Source organism: Micrasema longulum, unplaced genomic scaffold (assembly GCF_059751315.1).
Source record: "Micrasema longulum isolate JH-2025_06_02 unplaced genomic scaffold, ASM5975131v1 h1tg001290l, whole genome shotgun sequence".
Lineage (NCBI taxonomy): Eukaryota > Metazoa > Arthropoda > Insecta > Trichoptera > Brachycentridae > Micrasema > Micrasema longulum.
The window spans coordinates 383,309-406,955 of record NW_028278477.1 but is presented as its reverse complement, the minus strand read 5'-3'; the positions used below and the strand labels follow the sequence as shown (position 1 = coordinate 406,955).

The following is a 23,647-nucleotide window of genomic DNA, read 5'->3' as shown; positions in this document are numbered from 1 at the left end:
TTTTGCCAATATGCTGAAAATCATAATGTATCAGTCTATTAAATCGAAATTTCAAACAAATATATTTTAATCAAAAAAATTATATTGAGTGGATTTTTTATGTCCACACAATGATAATGATTTTTTTAGTCGGAAAAAAAAATCAGGGCATTGCTATCTACACACTGGAATACAAACAATGATAGTAAAATAAATATTTTTCTCATTTCCTTTCAAATGTATGAACCCTTAAACAATTCATATTTAGTATTTTCAATATTGTTGAATGCTAAACAAATCAATACCAATTAGTCGTAGTACGTCTATTACTCTAATTCAAGATAACTTTAAATGTTTAATAACAAATAGTAGCGATATTTAAGACCCAATATTAAAGTGAATAAATTATTGCTTTAGGAATGAATATAAATTGCTAATTTTCACATAATTTGGTCATCACAGCCTCTCTGTGCATAATATATTATTATTAGTACCATTCCGTGTACAAAAGATGCCTGAACAGACTGGAATTTATTAAAATCTAATATCAGTATCACAGTACGTATAGAAATAATTTTACCAAAAATTTTCAAATAAATTAATCACGTTTAGTTGCATCGCCTGTCCCAGCTTTAGATACATGAGGAAAACGTATGATCCGGAGCTGATTTGCATAATCGCAAACTATTGAATCCTTGAGAGGTAATATTTGTCTTACAAAAATGCAACCATCATTATGACCTGCAAATAAAATACCCTTTAAAATAGCCGTTAACATATATTTTCAAGTACGTTATTAATTTGTTATTGTAGAAGAAACTTGCAACTCGTATATGAGTCGCTTGCGTACAAGGCAAATAAAAGACGACTCATGAGTGAGTCCTTCACATCTACAAAATGGGTTAAACGTTACTGAAACAAGTGGCATTCAATGTTCCAATCCGCCGGTTGCGAAATAATAATGTGCTGTTTCTCGATCAACACGGCACAAACTATGGCTTGCATGCACCAATGTCCCGATTGTGTCGTATTGTAAACTCGAGACAAGATCTGGACTTTTTTGGTGCAAGTCTTAACAGATTTAAAAAATCACTAAGATAGACCGGATCTCGTCTTGAGGTAGTAATTTAGTTTTTTTGTCCAAGCTTTAATTTTATTTAGTTGTATTTTATTTTATTAGTGCCTGTATTTATTATCAGAAATTGTATTTACCATCGTTAGAATGGACTGCATAAGTCCATCAAATAAATAAATAAATGTACTCGTAGCTCCTGCCATACCTAAATGTATGTGGAACTCTAACTGCACTCTTCTGTAATATGCGTTCCAAGGTATTTGAAGCTATCAACCTTGGCAATTTATTGTTATGTTGCACATAACATTGGTCTGTTTTGCATTTACTTTAAACTCTACTCGATAAAAGTTTATTTGTAACAAGTGGATAACTTCTCGTGACACTTCGATTGACGATTCTATGAGAACTCCACCGTCAGTATATTCCAGATTGCATAACTCAGATTGCGACATTTTGCAATTCCTTGGTTAGGTGATTTTACATAGAATTTGTGAATAGTTCCGAGCAATTTTCTAACAAAAACCAGTAGTTTTTCTTATTTTTTTATGTCAGTTAATAATACCTATTGAGTTCTGGTGAATTGTGCATGATTAGCAAGTGCATATTTTGCAAAAATTTGAGGCCGATGATCGGCCCCGTGAGATTAAAAAGATTAACGGTTCTCCCTTTGTTATGTGATATTTGATTTAGTCCACCGTGCATCGTAGGTTATGAAAAGAAAGAGTTAATTACCTAAATGTACTTTCCGCACTGTCATTCCAGTACTGGCATCCCATACAGTAAGACCACCTCTTCCTCCCGTAACTACAAGGGAATGAGTCAGACTAAGAAGCCCACAACCCCCTGCTCCTTGACCCTGTAACAATATACAAATGTAATTATTTTGCTGTTGTATATTTTGATAATAATAACTTTAAAAAATGCTTACTGTAGATTTTTAGATTACTTCTTTTACAATATCTTAAAAGTTATGTGAGCGTGAAGGGAACAGGAAAATTAAACAAAAACCTTAATTATTTAAGTTAATAAATTTATTTTTACAGCATAAATGACATTTAACAACGCGAGAATGCAATCACTGCTGGAATAGAGTGGGGATTCGACACCTACATGCCGATTTGTTACCAACACTCCGAGTAAAGTCGAGAAAAAAAAAATCCTCCCAACCAAAGCGGCTATGACTGCATAATGAGGCTGCTGGTCTCAAAAATAACTGATCACAGTAAATTGTAGTAAGTAAGTTATACAAGACATAGTACAGTTCTGAACCTGATGTATAGGAATCTGTATCGCTATCACTCGCTGTCGATATAATAAAATTGACAATTTCAATATCTAGCAGAGCATCGTTTTGGAAGTATTCATCTTCCACATTTTCCACGAGCTTGCACTGAATACGCCAATCTTTGTGTGTAATACTTGCGAAAGCAGCTTCGGTTAAATTGATAACTTCTTTTGGATCATGTGCAATGTTTTTTTCCGCAACGTGTCTCTTTTTTTCTAATTTTTTTCTATGGGATTGAGTTCGCAGTGATGGTGGAAGTTTTACAACTTTATGATCATATTCCTCTAGTAATTGATTTATTGCAAAAATAGGTGGCCCTTTGTTTTTTTTTTATCAGTTCATACGGAAAAGGTTTAGTCCATTGTTCCAAAAGTCACTCCCTTTCTATTCAGCCATTCTCGTCCACAAGGTAAGTTTGAAACTATTGTCTCCCGCATCCATTTTTAAAAATTGATCGAGTTCATATGGTCGTGATAATCCGAAGACTTGGATTTTGGCTTAGAAATTAATAAAGAATTTTTAACTAATTTATCTTTCAAATTTGCGTGGGCGATTATCCAACGATTACCTGCGGATTCAGAAACCAATAGTTCTTGTTCTTGATCGCTCTGCCACCATTTATTTGCGTGATATGTGGAATGAATATATGTTTCATCCAAAAAAACAGCAGTCCGCTTATCCTCAAATCTATTTTTTCTCTGAGTTTCTATATATCTAGAACGCCACGCTGCTATATCATACCATTCCATTAAAACTTTTCGTTTAGATCTACAATTTCTAAAACGAAAACAATTTTTTGTAATGTTCTTCGCTACGTCGTATTACTGCCTTGAAAATCTATATCAGTATTTAATTTCATTCATAAATTATGAACAGTTGGCAAATCTTTTTTTAATATATATAAGTGATGTATCTTCTGGAAAATAACACCTAAATCAAAATGTCTAGATTTTTTTTTTTGATGAGGTCATTTCTTTCCAGGAGCAACGATTTTTCGTTCACAAAACCTCATTCCATCATCATAATCTATCAACAATATTTTAATAACTACTGTCCCACAAATCAGAGATCTCAGGGTAACTTTTGATGAAAAGCTAACTTACACGCACAATATGACAATTGCTAATAAGGCTATGCAGATGCTGGGCTTCATTATCCAGAATACAACAAATTTTAGTAGCATCATTTCAATAAAATCTCTGTATTGTGCCCTGGTCCGATCACAACTGGAATATGCATCGTCAGTCTGGAGCCCTTTGTACAACTGCAACTCTTTTAACTTGGAAAGAGTTCAGCGGAAGTTTTTACGCTACATACATTTCAAAAAGGGTAAACCTGTAGATGAAATTTGCTATAAAATTTTATTGTCTGAGTTGAGGTTATCATTGCTCTCCACCAGAAGGACAATAGCTGACCTCACTCTAATGCACAAAGTGATATGCACCGTAATAGATTGCTCAAAATTACTGTCCCTGATAAACTTTTGTATACTCACACGGACCAACAGACTCCAACACATGTTCCAGTGTGAGTACAATGGGACAAACTTCACCCACCATTCTCCCCTCCCCTAGTGAGCATCCACAGAACAGCTAATAATTATGCTGAGCTGTTGGACTTGCTCCACACCACTCCTGCTGCTATCAAATTAGCTATCCTTTCCATTTAATGACCATCCCCTCAATTTGCCTCTTTTTGATTTCTATTCGTCTTTACTTATTTCCTTTTTCATTTTTTTATCTTTTTTAAAATATAATTATGAACATACTAGTGAGATAATTATAATTGTACTTATCTCAATTGTTAAAATACTTTATGTACATATTGTAAGAGCCCTTTGGGCGTTTATAAATAAATAAAGCTGTTACATGAAGGTAAAGTGATCAGTCTTACACTATAAGTGGCTGTCCAGAAATGAAATATTGCAGTTTTAGCAAAACTTTAAATAAATATTTTTCATCACCCTGCCAAGAACAGAACCCAGGACCTCAAGAATAGTAGGCAAATACCCCAACCACTACTTAATGAGACGGACTTATCTACACTCGATTTTCTTATACAGGATTTTCACCCGAGAGCAGCCATCGAGTCTAAAACACTCATACAGGTTTCTGGTTCTATTTCATACACATAACTGTATTCTTCGTCCGCCCGGACAGAGAGTAACTGTTATATATAATATTGTAAAAGGCACTTATACTTTATGATAAAATAAAATAAATAAAAATAAATTTTAGGTTTGAGCAGTACGCTGGAAAAGGGTGAGTATGAAGTAATTATACTAGTGCACATATCTGGACTCAGGACAGGACCAATACTATCGTCCAAGTGGCTTATTCATTGAAGCATTTACATAATGGTTTGCCAACTCCGTTAAGGATAATACTTAACAATACTTATGCCATCAGTGGGAAGGCTGAACGTACTATTTGGCTATGACAACTTTCTTCACAGAGACCCCAGAAATAACTTCTTAAACAGTCCTAAAGTATCCATAGTCTTCCAGGGAAAAAAAATCAGTGTAATGATTATTCATGTACACAGTAACAAAGATTTTCAATTTAGAATAAATAAATAATAAGATGAATTTTTACTGTATTGTAACCATAATGGATTATTTTGTAGTATAGTGTAAAAGTTCCAGAGACCGTTAAATATATTGAAACATACTTTAGCCATCATATAAACTTTATTATAACAAGGCAAATATTGACGTAAAAATTATTTTCTGTCTGTTTTTTCCTATAACACTTCAAGCCGAATGGTTGAAATAAAACACGCACAGTGGTCGGTCATAAAGTAGTCGTGTAGTAAAATGCTCATAAATAAAATATGTATTAGCATTTCATCTCCACCACAAACCCACTTAAATTTGCATTCTAAATAACCGAGAGATGAGACGAAAAATGGCTACGAAAATTGACATCGATATACCACTACCATATTGAGCGAACGTTTGCCATCCCCACCACTTACGGACATTCGCTCAGTACGTGCTTGACTTGATTTGCCCAAAACTGTAAATTAAGAATATTTATCCTGAGACCACAATTATTTTTTACTTACAATATGAACAGAATTAAGTAGATGTCCCCTGAATCTGTCCCAGACACAGAGTTTCTCGTCTCCACCAATAGACATCACATATGAGGCTGTATAAGTTATGTTACAAATGGGACCATCATGGGCCTGTAAACCATATACACAAGCACCTGCAAAAGATTTTGAAACCAGATTAACTATTTGATTAGGGGAAAGCAATTGAAAGAAGGAAAAGAAAGTTAAAGAACTAAAGAAAAGTAAAACAAGACCGAGGAGTTTAATTGATACTTTATCATTACAGAGCAGTTGAATTAATTAGAGAGTTGCTGAATAGAAATATCTGAGTGTAAGCCAAAAGATATTGGGGAAACAAGGTTTTTGCAACTTATAAAGATTGTTTATAATACCAACTATGTATGAATATATATACCATTCAAACCAAATTTAATTAGATTTATTTTGCAGAGTGTGTGACAAAGATTTTATAAGAAATGCATATGTACGCTTACTTACCAGTCAACAAGTCCCACACACAAAGTTTTCCATCCTGCGATCCACTCCCACAGACTGATGTAGAAAATCGATCAATAAAGATGCATGTAATTGGGCCATAGTGGCCGTGTAATGTAAAAAGCTTGGATAGACTGTTCATTGAAAAAACCTGAAACAAAAAATTAGGGATGGTTGTGGTAAAACATTTTATCCATTAGAATGCTAATTGAAAAAAAAAAGATTAAATATTATTTTGAAGATTATATTTAAAAGAAAGAAAAAAAGATTAGGCTTATAATTTTTTTAAAGTAATTCCCACCAAGCCACATTTTGTGGCTTGTTGAAGCAACTACTGTTACTATATAATTTTTTTTTTATACATGCTGTATTGTTTCTAGTGAACAAAAATATAAACAAATGGTGAGTAAATAAGATCCTATAAAATAATAAAAAATCTGCAAACGGAAGGCTTTGGATGATACAGTTTGCCTAAAAAAAGCAGGTAACATAAAAAATATTCATGAATGAATAATACATTCAATAAAATAATTATTTGTAAGGGACTTGAATTAGTTCTCAATGTTTTTTAGTGAAAATTAATGCTTTATTTTTAAAAAATAGTACAGAACATGTCATTGAAAGTATTGTAGCGACGACTTTTTTCCACCTTTCTGGCATCACATGAATACCATAACGAAAGAATGACTAATCTTAAATATTATATGTTATTATAATATAACCCTGAAGAGGGCAACGCGTAGTTGTCGAAACTAGTCGGTTGTGCCAATTAATTTTATTTATACCTTTAAAATATGACAAGTTAGTATTTTTAAGAACGCAATGTAAAAAATCAAACAGAAATAAAGCATTGACATTAACTAGTAGTGTAGCTAGTACACATTGCATCTAATAACTTTAATAAATTATGGGTTAAGATTTTTGATATTCTTCTGTCATACATTTACGTATCGGTTAGTATATATTTTTTTATTTAGTGCCATCCCTTATCCAGAATATGTTTATGTGAGTTAGCATCTCCATTCCGGTCAGTGTTACCTAGTTCCTACCCGCCTTTTAATACTGTACCTTTTTTCTATGGCAACCCTTTTTCATGTGCGTATCTCTGACATGTCCCCTCGAATTCAGAATGTGGCAAAAAGCCGATGGAATGCTCAGTGGGAATTGTCTTCCAAATGTAAAGGAGTATTCTATAAAAATATTCAAGAGAGAATTCCAAACTCTCCTTGGTTCCATGCAACAAACCTATCTAAGAGATTGATCTCTAATATTAGTAGGTTACGAATTGGTCACTGTTGCATGAATAGCCATCTGTACAAAATTAATGTTGTGGGAAGTCCATGGTGTGAATGTGGCCTAGACCACGAGACTCCAGACCACATATTCTTCGGTTGCCCAATAAGGGACAGATATAGTATGTACTCTTCCTTGAAAAAATACCCTTACCCTATTAATTATATTTTACCCTTAATGGCAGAAATCATCCTTCTTAGGATGGATTGCCTTAATAAAAAAAATATATGAAAAAAACCCTTTTTGTCACTTAAGTTGGTATTACAGCTGTCACAGGCAGGGAAATCTTATTCCTTTGTTTCAATTGATGTCGAATTTCCGTCGCGTTACCACCTACCTGCTGCGTTTTGTTTTGTTTGCGTTTTTTAAATCTGTTGAAAAAGTTATTTTTACAAAATTGAAACATTGGAACCGTCTAATAATCAAATGTCCACTGAAAACATTGTAAAATCGACGCTTGTCGCGATCGGTCTCAAGTGCCTATGACAGAATGTTAAGTGATTCAAGCGATGCCGCTTCCAGCATGTTGTCTAACAACAAAGGAGGAAAAGGAAGCGGAAGACGGGATCATCTCCAAAGATGATCAAGAGGTTGTCCAAACTATTGGATAATCTCCAAATTTTATCTTTCGAGATAGGAGTGTCACCTCGCGCAATCCTTCAATTATCGGCGTTACTGAGGATGTTTAAATGGTTCCCCAGTCTTCGAAAGGGTTCAGAATGCCTTCTTCTATGACCGAGCTGGTGGAACCGAAGATACCGCCCACTGCCATCCTCAGTACGCTGAAACACTTCCAACGCTTCGGATCCGCAGAGTGGCGCTACTCAAAAGTAAAAGGAAAAAAGGAACGGTATTAAAAGGCGGGGAGGAAGGGAGATGCTATCTCATATAAACATATTCTGGATAAGAGAGGCAACATAATATGAGTATTAATGGTAGGTAAAACTCTTTCATTAAATAATTAATGCTTATTGGGAACACAAAAAGCATTCAAACAAAAATCTGAGATAGGTCACCAGCATATTAAAAAATTTACTAATGTATCATATGTTGTGGAAATTTTAATATAATTTAACTGTCTCACGCACTCTTTACGTCTCACTCTCGATAATACAAGTATATTCGGGAGTGAGAGAGAAAATTTCACGCGTCACACACGCGAACTGCAAAGTTTCTAGTACTTCTCCCAGATGCCAGCTAGTAGCTATCTGCCTTTCGTCGAGGGTGGTTCTTTCGCCCGCGTTGCGAGCACATGCCAATGATTTTTTCACATTTTTAGCAATTAAATAAAAAATATTATCACTTGACTTCAACTATAAATAATTGAACTAATTGCCATGAACATTACGTTTTTCCGATATAAAATCTCTCATTTTTTGCATGTGTAATGAATACACAATACCGTAACGCACGGATTAGGACAGTAATGGAAAGGCTAATGTCCTTAAAGGTTTGTATAACTGATAGTTATAATATTATTTGTGTTATCCTCTCTGCAAAATTCGTGCTGAATATCAAAATAAAATTACTAAAGATAGTGATAGTCACGGAGACCCGTCACAATAGATCTTCACAGGTCGCAGTGACATCAGGACCTTGCATAGCACACACCCCCACCACTAAGAATAAGAATAAGGTACCTTTATTGTGTGGTCCTGACTTCCAGTCAAAATCCTTCGGCCATCACACTCTATGGTTGATATAGGCTGTTGGTGAGCTCTTATCATATTTAAGCGCACACAGCAAAGACCTTCTGTAGATCCTAAATATAAAAAAAAAACATTAATTTAATTTTTAAAATGTTACTCCTAGAAGATGACCTTAACTATAGTATATGAAAACAAAAAAAAAGAGTAAACAAGAATATTTAATATGCATTTTTTTCATTACTAAAATTTAAACGCAAAATATAATATTTATTAGGTGTAATCATTAAAAAAATAACCTTTTGTTTTAGAAAACATATTTGTACCTTCATTCTTAAACGAAAATGCTGAAGCTTCTTGATTCATTATATTATTGCATTTTTTAAATAGAGTAGATGGAGACTTCTGCGCAAATCTATTGTATACATTTTCACTGTTTATGGAAAGCGATCCTGCTGATCCAGTTCGAACATGAGCTGAAAGATACATGGACATATTATAAATATCTATAAGATGAATCAGTGAAATTGAATTTTTATTGAATTATAACCTGAATTAAACTTATTCTTAATATAATTTAGCTAAGAACGGTCCCTTGGGGTTTGGGCAACCATGAAGTATATTAATTATTGAACTCCAATTAAATTTGATTCCTACTTCATGATTGATAGAGTTGTGAACATTTTTGTTGTAAAACTTTATTGATTTTTTTGATCTATCGAAATAATTTTATACAACAGATTTCAGGAATTTAATTTTGTTTCAAAACCGATATTAAAATATCTTTAATATGCCATAGATGTAATTCCACAAATCAAATATGTGTTGCTTACTCCAACTCAAGCCATTCAATATTTCCCCATGAAAAGACAATTTGCAAAACAAATACAGCTATTCGTCGACTTACGACCATGATCGGGCCTGGAAAATAGGTCGTAAGTTGATCTGGTCATAGATCGGAACATGCAATAATTTCCCTATAAATACAATTACTTATGATGTGTGATGATATTATTATAGACAAAAATGAAATGGCGTGTCACTGTCATTTATCGGGTCGGGTGGTAATATGTTCCTTTTTATATTATTTTGGGTTGGTCTGTGGTTGAATAATCATTATTTTACTTGGAAATCTCGATTTATTGTATTCAGAACAACTGATCGCGGATTGTAGTCATAAAGTCGAACAATCGTAAGTCGCATAGGTCGTAAGTCGACGAATAGCTGTATTGACATTTCGTGAATTCAATTCGGAAATCAGCACATCCTAAATAGAACTGTCAGGAGACCATTCTTAGAAAAATTGTAATATAATTATTACATGAGGGGCCTTATTTATAAACCTTTTAATACCAGATAAACCTGGTATATTCAATACATTAAATGCACTCAGTTAATTTTTTTCCCAGCAGTAATCTTCTTTACAATTTCCAACTCATTTTTCATCTTTCTTACATAGTAAATATTCATTCAAAATATACCAAATCTTCTATAGTCGGGGTCTACGTTCAAGGCGCATAGAAATAATGTGTTAGTGTGTTGTGATGCTGTATAATTCAGTTTAGATAAAAATTAGCTGGTCAGTATTTACAAATATATATATTTCTTAAATATTGAAGCACCAATTTTTATTGAAACTCAACCGGGAAGCGTCAAAACACATTACCGCATTCCTTCCGTGCGCCTTGAACGTAGACCCTGCTAAACCCGTTTCAAGCCCAAAATCACGGACAACATCGTCATAAAAAAATCCTTGAAAAAAATTTAGTCTTTACATGCAACAGTAGAAGACTTTCCTTGTACGCACTGTAATGTTTTGTACATAAAATGAATTAATTTTTTAATTAACTTATAATTAAAATACTAAAATAATATATGTGGATCATTACTTTTCTTGTGAGAAATATTTGAGGGGTGATGAAGTTCTAAAAGATCTAAATGTCCACTTAAACGAGCTGCAACAAGAATCAATTCTTCTTGAACAGTAAGGCGGACGTGGCTCACTCCTCCACTGTATCCATCATCAAAAATACACTGAAAATTAAATAATAAATAGTGATGTAATATCCCATTGAATGTCAATGTGCAATGAGAACCATAATACACATTTTTTTAAACCTTTAATTTTCCTGTAGTAGCTTCCCAGAATTCCAACCTTCCATTGGAGCAGCCAATGACTATAATGTCTTCCATCAAATCCATGCACCAAATAGCAGGAGGTGATACAAAATTCAAATCATCGAAATGCTCATTTTGGGAATCACAATCATTGGTTGAAGCATCCAACTGAAATGTCTGAGCAGATTGTTTCGAGGATTCTAGAAATCTTTTTGATGCTAATCGATTATTAGGAAGAGCTGTTGACTTTTTCGTAAGCACCTTTTCAAAAGAATTTGGTTCACATTCTTTACAGTTTTTGATTTGCTGCATCTTATATTGGCATAGATTTTTCGAGGAAATATCAGCCCTTAAATCTGCCTCTTTTTCTGCATTTAAAATCTTGCTATTTTCATTTTTTGCCTTTAATTTTTGAGACATTTTTACGCTTTTAAGATTATGTGAAGAATTTTCATCTAAATTGTCATCATAAAGATTTCTGAAAATAAAATCAAAATTTTAAGGAATGTACCATACCTATTATAAAAATTCATTGATTGGCGTGTTTCCCAGCCTATAATTTATACAATAACAAAACATGCCTGAAGTGTAAAGCGAATTCATACATAGTTTTATCTCTCCCAGTCACTGATGTATATTGATGTTGGTCTTTGGGTTTATCTACATTTAAAGTACTCTTCATGAAATTGAATTTCGATTGCCACAAATTATTTGGCTTGCTATTTAACATGGAATCATAAGTTGAACTCTGAAAAAAATAACATAAGGCAAATTACTTATAAATTAATGTATTATCAGAGTTCCAACATTATTTATAAATATATTTGACACAAATGATCAAAATGTGATATTTGTAAATGCAAATTATATAAACTCACTTGGACTCAGAGCAATAGTTTCTCATGTTATATTATCTAGATCATGGGTCAGCAACCTTTTGTAGCATGAGGGCCAATTATTATGCATACATTTATTGTAGTAAAATCAATAAGATTTTTGTGACTGCATTTGTGACTGGCTTGCAACTTTTTTTATATTAGCTTGAATTTTCGAAGTAGAGACACATATAACATAATAGTCTAAATATGAATCTGATAACCGAAAACAATTTTTGTTTTTTCAGTAATTCATAATTGAAAAAGTTTGCTCACAAATATATATACTCCCAAATATAGTTATTATTTGCTGAGTAAATCTTTTGAACTTCTTATAGTTTTCAGAAGCCTAACTCCCATAGAAATCCACCAAGTTTACATAATCGATATCCATAGCGAAGGGATTTTATAAAATCACCATTTTAAGTGAAATCTTTTTTGAATTAGCCAACCGGTTTTCTGACTCAGTTTAAAGTTGTATCAATGCACTTTTCATTGAAGTATTTTGCAAAACAAAATTAACCCCAGCTTCTTCTACCGCTTTTTAGAAATTTGGAAAATGATCGAATTTTTTATCATGAATGGGTATCCAACACCATTGTGTGTGATTTCATCCATTACGTGCATTGGATTGAAAATCTTGCACGCCGCACCCAGACGCCTCGCAGGCCGAATGCACTCCGTGGGCCACTGGTTGCCAGCCACTGATCTAGATAAACGACAGTGCTCCATTCAAATAATTTAAACTTTCAAATTTATAAAAAGTAGACTTGAATAATTGTCTACTTAGCTAATTGAGGCTCTGTAAGAGACACATTTAATTTTCAGTGCACAAATTATACTAAAAATTAGGTGGGTAGAAGTCGGGGGGTAGGATTACGCGATGACCTACAGGTTGGCTAACTACGGGACAATCTGAATTTTCAAAATAATCTTATGGGAGAAATTTCAGAACTGTTTAAACGAATATTAATTTATGTTCCACTAATAAAATCTTACCATTTCCATTTGGTCATCATATTGTGATTTCATAAGTTCTGCTGAAAAGGAAGATAATACAAAGTTAAAATCATTTAGGTAAAAAATAAATAAATAGAAAATAATCAGAGGTCTGAGGTTCAAACCCTGCTCTACTTGAAACTGATTCCCATTTTCAAAGCTCACTAATTTCAGACTACTTGAAAATGGCACCAAAATTGAAATATTTGGGTAAATCATAAGAAAGCAAATATTACTTTAAAAAAAATAATTATGTGATAAAAGCCCATTCTTAGAATGGAGGAATATATACCTTCATCATATTTGGAGACTTCATTCCTATTGCCTTTTTCAGGATGCAATTTGCTGTAAACTTCATTTTGAAGTTCGAAAAACCTGCATTTACATAAATTTAATATTAAATATGGATAGTGCAAAATACGTTACATTTTTAAATTTTTTTTAGACACAGTCAAGATTTTATAAATAAATTTATGCTAAGATTAGATGTGTGCCGTGCCTGAAAATTGTATAATATGCTAGAAGACCGGCAACGGAGGGTGTTGTCAAAATGCTGTAAAAGGAGGACACAAAGACATCTTTCTCTTTTTCATGCCGACAGACTCCAAACTCATATGTGACGTTTAATCTCTGAAGCTCTTTTTTTCTATAGTAAATTCAGTAAAAAAATAACCCTCACATAAGTAATCCTAATTGCGTACCATTTAATAATCATAACCTACATTAATCCGAATAATTGTAATGAAATAATATTCAATCGAGTTAATCTAACACCGGATAATATTCCAACAGATGTTAAGAGAATATAATGTACTTTGATTTAATTTTGTAAAATTTTAGAAATATAGAACATACGTGCACATATTTGAGCGAATGTGGGAGTCTGATGAAATTGGTTGGTTTAAGTCAGAGATCGGTAGAAGCGGCTCGCGAGCCGCATGCGGCTCTTTGACTAGACGTTTGCGGCTCTTCGCTCTCTTCGGACATAAACTCCAATTTCACCTTATCTCAAGCAACCTTATAACTTAGGTAGACCCACCGAACAAACTTCGACTTGTACGGCATACTCTCTACCACTCAAATGACCACACTCGAAAGACTACAGTCTTAGTAGTTTAAATATTAAAAAAATTATCAGCTTACATGTGTCTATTGATATTGGTGATAATTTCTCCATTGGAGTGATCCCAAACTTTGATTGTTCCTTGCAAACACGAACTGACCACTCTTTCACCATCAGTAACCAAACACTCGACTTCTTGATTGTGTCCAGCAACAACTAGGGGCACTGCCTCCATGACAATCTAAACAAAATAATACATATACAAATACAAATATACATATCCCCATGTCCACTGCGTAGTTCACACATGAAGTGGACATCCAGGACTGGATAACGTATGACTGGATAACGGAGGCTCTCCGGAAATATTCACAGTATTTGGCCCAACCAAGTATCTCATCCACTTGATGACGGCTGTCATCGGAAGCGGCTGGGCCTATTGGCTTATTTTTACATTCCTTACAAAGAGAAACTACTGCACACCCAAAATTATTAGGAGACCACTATTAAAAAGGAACAAAATAATTGATCAATTAAAGATCAACAAGCAAAAAAACTTTCTTTTTAATCCATATTTTCTTATTATTATTTTTTGCCTATGATATTAATACTTCTATTAGTAAAATAATTCTGTAGGTATACATTTACGTTTGATAAATCATATTTTAAAAAATAATATGGCTGGTTAAGCACTGCATCCACAACTTAGTCATGCAGGAATAAATATTATAACTAAAAATGATTTCTGTCCCAGCCCTTTTAGTTTTCAATTTAAGGCAATTATATTAGCAATCCCAGAAAAAGTAAATTAGTAAAATATCACTGCTATGTAATTAACCTTTTTTTGAATTCTCTGTTTTACCTCTTATATTGTAAAAAAACGAAAAATTTTAATTTAAAAAAATTGAAAAAATCCTCCAAGCTGAACGGGACAATAAATATCCTTGAAGCTGGATATTGAATACCATAATATATACATATTTGATGTTTTATTACCTGTAAAGCCTGCGGATTTCTTAAAGACCTTTGTCCATCTTTAGTCCAACTAGTCCGCCATTCTGCATAATTTCTGGTACACACACACCTACAAAATATTAAAATGATATTGTTTATATTCACAGGTATGTTTGATATATTAAATGAAGCTAACTATTCGACATAAAAAAATCGTAATCAAATCATGAAAGCTCAAAATGTTATATAAAGAAATTGCAAATACCTATATAAAACTACCATCATGTATGCTATAACCAGCGAACTGACAATACACAATATTGTGAGTAGAATGACTTCCATTGGAGAAGTTGGATAGAATGGTAATTCTGATTCTGCATGAGAACTGCCCCAGTTAACTTGCCCGTGGAAATGTGGAAGATGCAGTGGGTCATCAACATCAAAATCTGAAATCAAGTAAAACATGTATTGCAAACTTTTGTTGTACAAACTAAATTAATGTAATGATTAGTTCAACTGGCTTTTAATTGTAAAAATATATATTTATTCTTCGTTCTTAATCTTTTCAAAATCACGGTGCACTTTTGATCATAAGTTTTAATATTCAGAAAACAATGGAAAATATGCAAAGAGAACTTTTATTACAAATTAAACAGATTACATGACAGTTAAAAAAATAATAATACAGAAAATATAAATAAATAGAAATCTGCAATTAAATTTTAATTTAAGGTATAATAGCTACCTTCAATTCTTTGTCTAAATTCGTAAGTCTTTCTCCTTTTTTTGTTTTTTAATTAGTTATTAATAAGAAACCGAGCTCACGCAAATATGATGTTGAAAACTACAGAAAAAATTTCAGTGCCCTTATGTAGAGGTCCAGCTCTCTAAAGGAAGGAAGACATTTTTTATATTTTTATCAAAATCACAGAACTTTTGTCAGCTATTATAATTTCACAAAGGACTTTTATGGTTTTCACTATTTTTTTTTTCTTCTGCTTTTATAATTTATTTCACCGTGCACTTGCAACAAGCTCGCGGTGCACCAGTGATTCATGGTGCACCGGTTGAGAACCACTGATCTAGACTCTAAACATTAAATATTTACTATGTAGATGCTCAATAATAAAATAAAATTAGATGTGGCATTTTGGGGTATAATATACTATATATCTGTCTGTATATAATGTTTTCTATGTATACTGTCATTTGTAAAAATAAAAAAAATACACTGTAAAGTGTCCTCGGCATGGGTTACGCAAGAGAGGAAATTTTTTTTGTTTTATATTTTATAAAAATAAATATTATATTGGGTGTACAAATAAGTTTTCGCCATTTTTTATAAAAAATTGGGCATTTATCGTGAAAGAACGGAACCTTATGCTTTATTCGAAGTATTGTCCATCGCTTGCCACTACTTTTTCCTATCTTTCTAGCAGCATACAGATACCGCATCGGAAGAATGTTTCATCTTTTGAGGCTATCCACGAATCAACCCAACTATTGGTATCTTCATATCATGTGGAGTGCCCCTCAGCCAGGCCATGTGCCATCGATCGGAACAAGTAATAGTCCAAAGGGGCAATGTCTGGTGAATACGGCGGGTGAGATAAAACTTTCCAATCAAATGTTTCCAAATAGGTTTTGACCGGCATCGCAACATTTGGACGAACATTATCATGCAGGAGAATAACTTTGTCATGTCTGGAGTATATATATACATTTTTTTTTATCGTAGTGGGCGCACTTTTCCTTGAGTGCTTGACTCAATCTCAAATCCCGCGTTTATAAATTTTTGAAACCACTCACGACAACTTCTCTCACTTAAGACAGTATCACCATATGCTTCTACAAGCAATCGATGCGCCTCAGTTGCAGATTTCTTTAAATTGAAGAAGTGAATCAAAATTTCCCGCAAATGACTCTTATTCAGCTCATAACTCAACATTTTCGCACACAACAGAATATATTATACTGATAAAAATTCACTAATATTTCAAGATAATGTTGTTGACAGATGTCCACCTTACGATAATGGCGTTTTACATCTGACAGCTTTAACCATCCCTTACTGATGGCGCCTACTTTTGTCAAACGGCGGAAACTTATTTGTACACCTAATATAATTCAAAATAATATCATAATAATAAAAATACATGCATAGTTTTATTCCACTTTTATTTATAAATTTTTACCAGTGACCGGGTTTCGTCATGACCGACATCGTCAGACTGGTATTTTTATTATTATAATTAAAATGCAGTTCCACCAAAAAATGTCAGTAGAAAAACTCAATCTATCAAAATAATATCGGTTAAAATTTACAGTAATACAGAAAAAGTTGCTGATTAAAAATGTGCAAATATTACTGCAACCAAAAAACATTAAAAAATATGTTACATTTTTGTACCACATTCTATTGATATTTTATATTTATTTATTTTACGAAAACATACAGTCAACAATGATTAAATGACATGAAAATTTAATGAAAACAAATCATGTGAACATTTAATTTTAAAATCCAATATTTTGCACTTTATTATTAACCACAGGTATTACGAGTAATTTTCCAACTAGTATCGAGCCATTTATTATTTATTAACTTAAAATAATTACATGCGTTACATGTGATATTGTGTTACATTAAATTTAGTCAACTTGTCCAATACAAAACATATTATCATTTTTCATTATCAAATCCTTATCTACACCCGGTGGTGCATAGGCAACTGCATTTTTAAATCAAATGCAGCATATCTCGATCATTTGTTACAGGAAGCCAAGGTTATCAGTCTTATGCTTCAGGTCCCAGTCTAGGAACAATAAAATACTTCGTCAACCTTTCCGGAATTTAAAGCACGGTAGGCAAATGCGCAAACCATTACACTACGATGCGGACGTTTTTCCACTCGATTTTATTTCTTGGGATATTTACCCGAGAACAGCCATCGACTCGAAAACACTTGTCTAGGATTCTGGTTTTATTTCAAACACAGAACTGTATTCTTCATCTGCCCGAACACCAAGTAATATATAACACATAAATAGATTTAGACATCCTTGGTTACACCACATTATTTAGTTAAATATACAATATAAAAAAACAATAAACAAAATATTTCTTACATGCCAACGCAGAAGTAAGCAACCATTCAGTTATTTACTGTATATTTTTGTAATGCCTTAATATGCCTTTTTGCTCATACTAATAATCATGGATTTGGCCTTGACAGGGTTTAACATACACGTTGTATCTAATTGAAGCATGCGTTGCATATAAACTAAAGCAGTACCTGTAAAATCCAAAGGATCTAAGGCAGCTGCCAAGGCATTCCAACGTGATGGAGGAAGGAAGCTCTCCTTTTCGGCGGGGTTGTGGACTGCTGCAGCCGTCTCGGGAGTCACGCGGTGTCTGATTAGGAGTGGAGGCAGCACCGCTATGTAGCGCCCACCAATCGATATGTTATATTGGGACAAAACTGATGACCAGTGAAATTCCGACAGTCTTCTCCATGGCTGGGGGTAGGCAAAATTTTTCAGCGAAAAGAACTGAAGGGTTTTATTTAATATTTCTGAATTAAAGTCAACACTTTCCATAACGCTTGTCAACAGAGGATTGGACGCATAAGTAAATGGCGTATAATTAAATAAGTTGTGATTTATTGATACATTGGAAGTTCCTTTTGACTCTTCAACTATCGAATCCATATTTTTTTTACTCTTGGCAATGTTTTCGGGCTTTTCTGCTGGTTTCTGAATTTTGGAATTGTGTTGATGCTCATTTGTAAATCCCATGCTTTCACTAAAAAACAAAGTTTCCACAACTCCTGAGCTATAAAGAATCATTGATACCCAAACAACCATCCAAATCATGAATGCTCGTTGGAAAAATCTTGTTCTTGCCCAAACGTTCACTATTCTTATGCGTTTGGGAACTTTAGTTTCTGCCTTGTCTAAGTTTTCGGCAGCTGCATTCTGGAAGTTATTTACTACAACATCTGTATACTTATTGCTTAACAATCCATTCAACTTGGGATGAGATTTGGACCTTGGCATCGACGGTGTGTGCTGACAGTTTTTGGAAAGTAAATCAATTGGCTTTGAATTTTTTTTCTGAGCGACACTAAAATCTTGATGAATATACTTGCCAGGACCTACGTAAAATTCGAAAGAAGTAGGCTGATCTCTAGACAATTCTTTTCTTTTGATGTCTATTCCAAGCACAGTAACAAAGAAAAACATTTGTAATAAGAAATCTGCTAGTAAACTCACAATCATGAATATACTAAATTGTTGAATTACAGCAACAAATGTAAATAAACTTATCGTAAGGATTGTTATTTCAGTCAGCAAATTTTTTGTAATAGACCACCCTTCTTTACTTAGACCTTGTGCAAGGCGTATTTTTACATCGAGTTTCGAGTCTATTGACATAACACTTTTAGTCAAAACGAATACATTTTCTAAACCAACAAGTATAACAAGATACGGAAAGATTTCTTTTCCCTGAAAACTTAATGTGAGTCCAAAAAAGAAACAGAATCCAATAGACATGATTAAACTAGCTGCCACAGAGACAACGGCTGAAATCGCCAAGCCCACTTTGGATTTCACAAACTCTATCTTTCTCACTGAGAAATAGATGTAGAGAAAGAGTCCGAAGAATGACATACACAAAGGAACAAATTCGTAGTAGTTGAATTCACCGGGATAATAAATTAAATTAATTTCCATTGAGTTTTGTGATTGATCCATTTTCTGTTGGGTTGGATAAATGGAAAGAATTTTTTCTTTCAAAGATTTTATGTACCTAGAAAAAAAATTAACCATTATTAGATAATAAAGTATGTGAAATTTGTTTTTTTAAAAATAGACGGTAAAATATTGCCTACCCTTCATGGAGCTGGTTAAAAACTAATGTAATGGCATATTGTATAGTACGTGTTCTAGCACGCAATGGATATCGTTTAATTCCAGTGTCTTTCATCTGCATTCCAAACACCATATCGGCCATAGACACTTTTCCCTTCTGCATGTTCTAAAAAATATATGCATATATTATATTATTTATTACAGGCCGACGAGATCTTTTACGACCAGATTAATCATTCAAAGGCCAAAAGTATGAGTTAGTGAAAATCACCACCGCTGCATAACTGTAAATTTGCATTTTATTCGCGTGTAGATGCTCCCACGCCAATAAGCATTTAAGACAGGTTTCAGAAATATGGAAGTTCAAATACAGTTAGAATAAATTGATCATCTAAATCAACCATTGACAGGTAATAATATTAAGCCGCATAAATGCTTAAAAATTTATCAGTTTACTAATTATATAGAAAAATAAATATTTTGGGTTAAACTGAACGAACCTAACATAACCAATGGTTATGGTTATTAACCATTCAAGTAGGCAATTAGGTAGGCTAAATATATCAAAATGAATATGAGAAAACACCTTTAAAAAAAACACTTTGTGAAAAATGAGTAAAAATGATGATACCTGGTGATTGAATACAGTGCCGATAATGTTAGTATCCAAAGAGAACTTTTCCAAGTTTTGTTGCCAAAGGTTTGCCGGTGACAAAACCAGGCAACTGTATTCTGGTAGAATTGGAGATGCTTTATGGGCATCAGTATTTCTTTTGACATTCTCCACATGATAACAAATGTGTCCAAGATTAGTACCACTGTAAAAGGCAAAATATAAAAAAATGTTTTATAATATATTATATAAATACATACCGTAAACATATAATAATTCAAGTAGATTAAATTTGTTGAATTTTCCTGCATATGGTTAATTGTGTCAGTAGTTTCAAGAGATATAAATCAATACACACAACAAAAAAGGTTTTTTTTTCAAATGAGAGTTGTAACAAAAAGAAAAAAAAAGATTAAATACATGAAGAGTCTGCCTCATTATGCAGTGATTAACATGTTTAGCTGCTATGAATATGGTTCAGGGCCCTGATTAAAATGGGAAGTTAGGAGAGTTATCTTCTATTGTCTATAAAGTAAAATCGAATTTTCTGAAAGAAAATAAGTATATTTGTATGAAAATTTTACTTTTGAATTTTAATTGCTTAAAATTTCGCGGCCCACTGGGAACTGCCAAAGCAATACCTAGCGGCACAGAAAAGGTTAAGACAAATATCTATGTAATAAATAAACGAGACAAGACGCAATTGCCAATGGGGCACAGTGTTAGTTGCCAACTAACACTGTGCCCCAACATCGAGTAAAGAATTGCTCCAGAATGCATGTACATTGCACCAACTACTTACATAACAGAAAGTTAACAAAACTAACAGAATTTATGTATGTGGGTGGAACATGAACATTTATTTAAATATGTATATTCATTTTAATTGTCTATTATATATAACATTCATTCAAATATATGTATCTGTTTTTTAATTATCCAAATATGGATACATATGCCAGATGTATCCAGAATTCTTTTCTGGTTTCATTAAGAGATGGTGCCACCGAACAGTACGCAGCATATGAATTTGACGCTACGTCAGTTTGTTCGTCTGACATTGACATACAAACACACACAAGTTGAGTCAGTCAAACAATAGCATCTGTGTTGTATCGTTCAGTGATCATGTGGACGTTTGTGCCTCCAAAATAACATTTAGGGCACGCATTGCTTTTCTTATTTAATCAAAAGAAAAAGGCTGTGGAAAGTCACCATTGATTAGAACATGTGAGACATGATTTTGACCATTTAAATGTGGCGATTTTAATGTGAAAGACAGTGTGCACTCTGGTAAACCGCAAAAGTGCGAAGATGAGCAATTGCTGGCGTTACTGGATAACCCAACTCAAACTCGATAACAATTTGCAAAAGCATTAAATGTGTCACAAAGAACAATCAGCAGACGCTTACGAGCAATGGGGAAGATCAATAAACTTGGTAAATGGGTCCCACACAATTTAAATGAACGGCAAATGGAAAATCACAAAGCCGCTTGTGAAATGCTGCTTCAATGCCACGAAAGAAAATCATTTCTGTACCGAATAGTGACAGGTGACGAAAAATTGATTTATTTTGAAAACCCAAAGAGAAGAAAATCGTGGCCGTCACCTGGCGAAGCCGGTCCTTCAACACCAAGGTCAAATCGCTTCAGCAAGAAGACCATGCTTTATGTGTGGTGGGACCAGAGCGGTATTGTGTATAATGAACTCTTGAAGCCCGGTGAAACCATAAACGCATAATGCTGCGCATTAATGCATAACGCTATCGCCAACAAATGATTAATTTAAATCACGCTTTGATGAAAAGATGACCGGAATGGGCCAGAAGACATGGCAAAGTTATTTTGTTATACGAGAATGCGTCGTCTCTCACAGCAAAACCAGTGAATGACACCTTGAAATCGCTTAGATGGGACATCCTGTACCCGCCGTACTCTGCCGACCTGGCGCCATCTGACTATCACCTCTTCGCAATAGTGAGGCACACGCTCGCAGAGCAGCAATTCAGCAGTTTCGAGGAACTTGGAAAATGGCTCGACGATTGGTGTGCCGCAAAGGACAAACAGTTTTTCTGGCATGGTATTCATAACTTACCTGAAAGATGGGAAAAGTGTGTAGAAGCCGATGGCCAATATTTTTAATAAACAAAAAATAACTTTCCTTTGAAAATTACGGGTTTTCTTTACTACCAAAACCGTCAAAAATGTATGCATACACCTAGTATAATATTATTTATTTGTTTGAAAATTTATTGAAGTCTGATCTGATGATTAACAAAAATATTAATTACGTTTTTGGGAGTTGATGGTTTCTGATTATATCTACCACCCTAAATACTTCTTGAAGAGGAGCTCGAAAAGCATCACTTATTTTGAGTTCTTCTCGCCATGGCCACACTCCTAAAATAACATAATAAAATCATGTTCATAAATATTGAATTATTTTAAAGACAATATTTTTTAAATTTTGTAATGTAATACTCAAGGAATCAAATCAACTATTATTATATTCCGATATGCAGATGTTTTAACAGAGATTGCAAAGTTATAACAGTAGGGATTGATCTCTAGGCATTTACATAACTATACCTGTCCTACCATTCTTTGATTTGAGAGATTTAGCTCGAGTAAAAATAACAATTTTGCATGAATATCCTTAAATATATTTGAATAATAATATATTTCTCTGTGTCCAGGCGGATGAAAAATAGTTCTATGTATGAAATAGAACCTGAACGCTGAACATGTGCGTTAAACTCAATGGCTGCTCTCAGGCAAAAGTCGAGAATAAGGAATTTGAGTGGAGAAAAGTTTGCCGAGTTGTGTAGTGGTTGACATATTCACCTACCATTCTTGAAGTCCTGGGTTCCTAAAATATTGATTTTAAAGGTTTTTTGAATTGCAATCTATCATTGTTCCTGGACTGTCATTTGACCGTAAGACTGATTACCTTACCTTCGCGTAACGGATGATCAAACTACGCTGAATTTGATTTACTAATGCAGTGCCCTTTGTACCACTGGGTGCAGAAAGGGGGATAGTGATAATGATATTTGAATATAAAATTTTTGGAACATTTCAAATTTTACATTCTATTAGAATGTAAAATGTAATGTAATGTAATCTAAACTGTCAATAAAACTTTTCATATTCTGTTCTCAAGAAAATTCACTTTTATTTGTTATTTAGCTTTTTGAGGCCGTATGTATGTTTAAATGAACACTGACTATGCGATTTTTTTTTTTCCTAATAAATAAAACAATAATGTCATGTTTTTGTTTTCTAATTGCTGGCAATCTTCTATATGGCCATCCATAAC

The 23,647-nt window shown here is 33.5% G+C and overlaps 1 protein-coding gene across 2 annotated transcripts in view; it reads right to left on the bottom strand.

Annotated features, from left to right (window-relative positions):
- Nucleotides 1-210: 210 nt before the first annotated feature.
- SCAP (SREBP cleavage activating protein) overlaps nucleotides 211-23,647 on the bottom strand; it is a 34,935-nt gene continuing 11,498 nt past the window's right edge. The window contains exons 5-22 of one of the 2 annotated variants that reach the window (XM_088234809.1): nucleotides 22,620-22,728; nucleotides 20,346-20,532; nucleotides 19,735-19,880; nucleotides 18,136-19,652; nucleotides 15,105-15,285; nucleotides 14,882-14,969; nucleotides 13,966-14,126; nucleotides 13,115-13,197; nucleotides 12,823-12,863; nucleotides 11,530-11,696; nucleotides 10,949-11,426; nucleotides 10,720-10,864; nucleotides 9,157-9,306; nucleotides 8,825-8,946; nucleotides 5,895-6,042; nucleotides 5,406-5,551; nucleotides 1,787-1,910; nucleotides 211-720 (exon numbers count right to left, since the gene is read on the bottom strand). In XM_088234809.1, the coding sequence (XP_088090935.1) occupies nucleotides 578-720; nucleotides 1,787-1,910; nucleotides 5,406-5,551; nucleotides 5,895-6,042; nucleotides 8,825-8,946; nucleotides 9,157-9,306; nucleotides 10,720-10,864; nucleotides 10,949-11,426; nucleotides 11,530-11,696; nucleotides 12,823-12,863; nucleotides 13,115-13,197; nucleotides 13,966-14,126; nucleotides 14,882-14,969; nucleotides 15,105-15,285; nucleotides 18,136-19,652; nucleotides 19,735-19,880; nucleotides 20,346-20,532; nucleotides 22,620-22,728 (4,136 nt within the window). In that variant the 3' untranslated portion in view covers nucleotides 211-577. The remainder of the gene's footprint in view (nucleotides 721-1,786; nucleotides 1,911-5,405; nucleotides 5,552-5,894; nucleotides 6,043-8,824; nucleotides 8,947-9,156; nucleotides 9,307-10,719; nucleotides 10,865-10,948; nucleotides 11,427-11,529; nucleotides 11,697-12,822; nucleotides 12,864-13,114; nucleotides 13,198-13,965; nucleotides 14,127-14,881; nucleotides 14,970-15,104; nucleotides 15,286-18,135; nucleotides 19,653-19,734; nucleotides 19,881-20,345; nucleotides 20,533-22,619; nucleotides 22,729-23,647) is intronic. The other variant, XM_088234810.1, reaches the window with a different exon arrangement.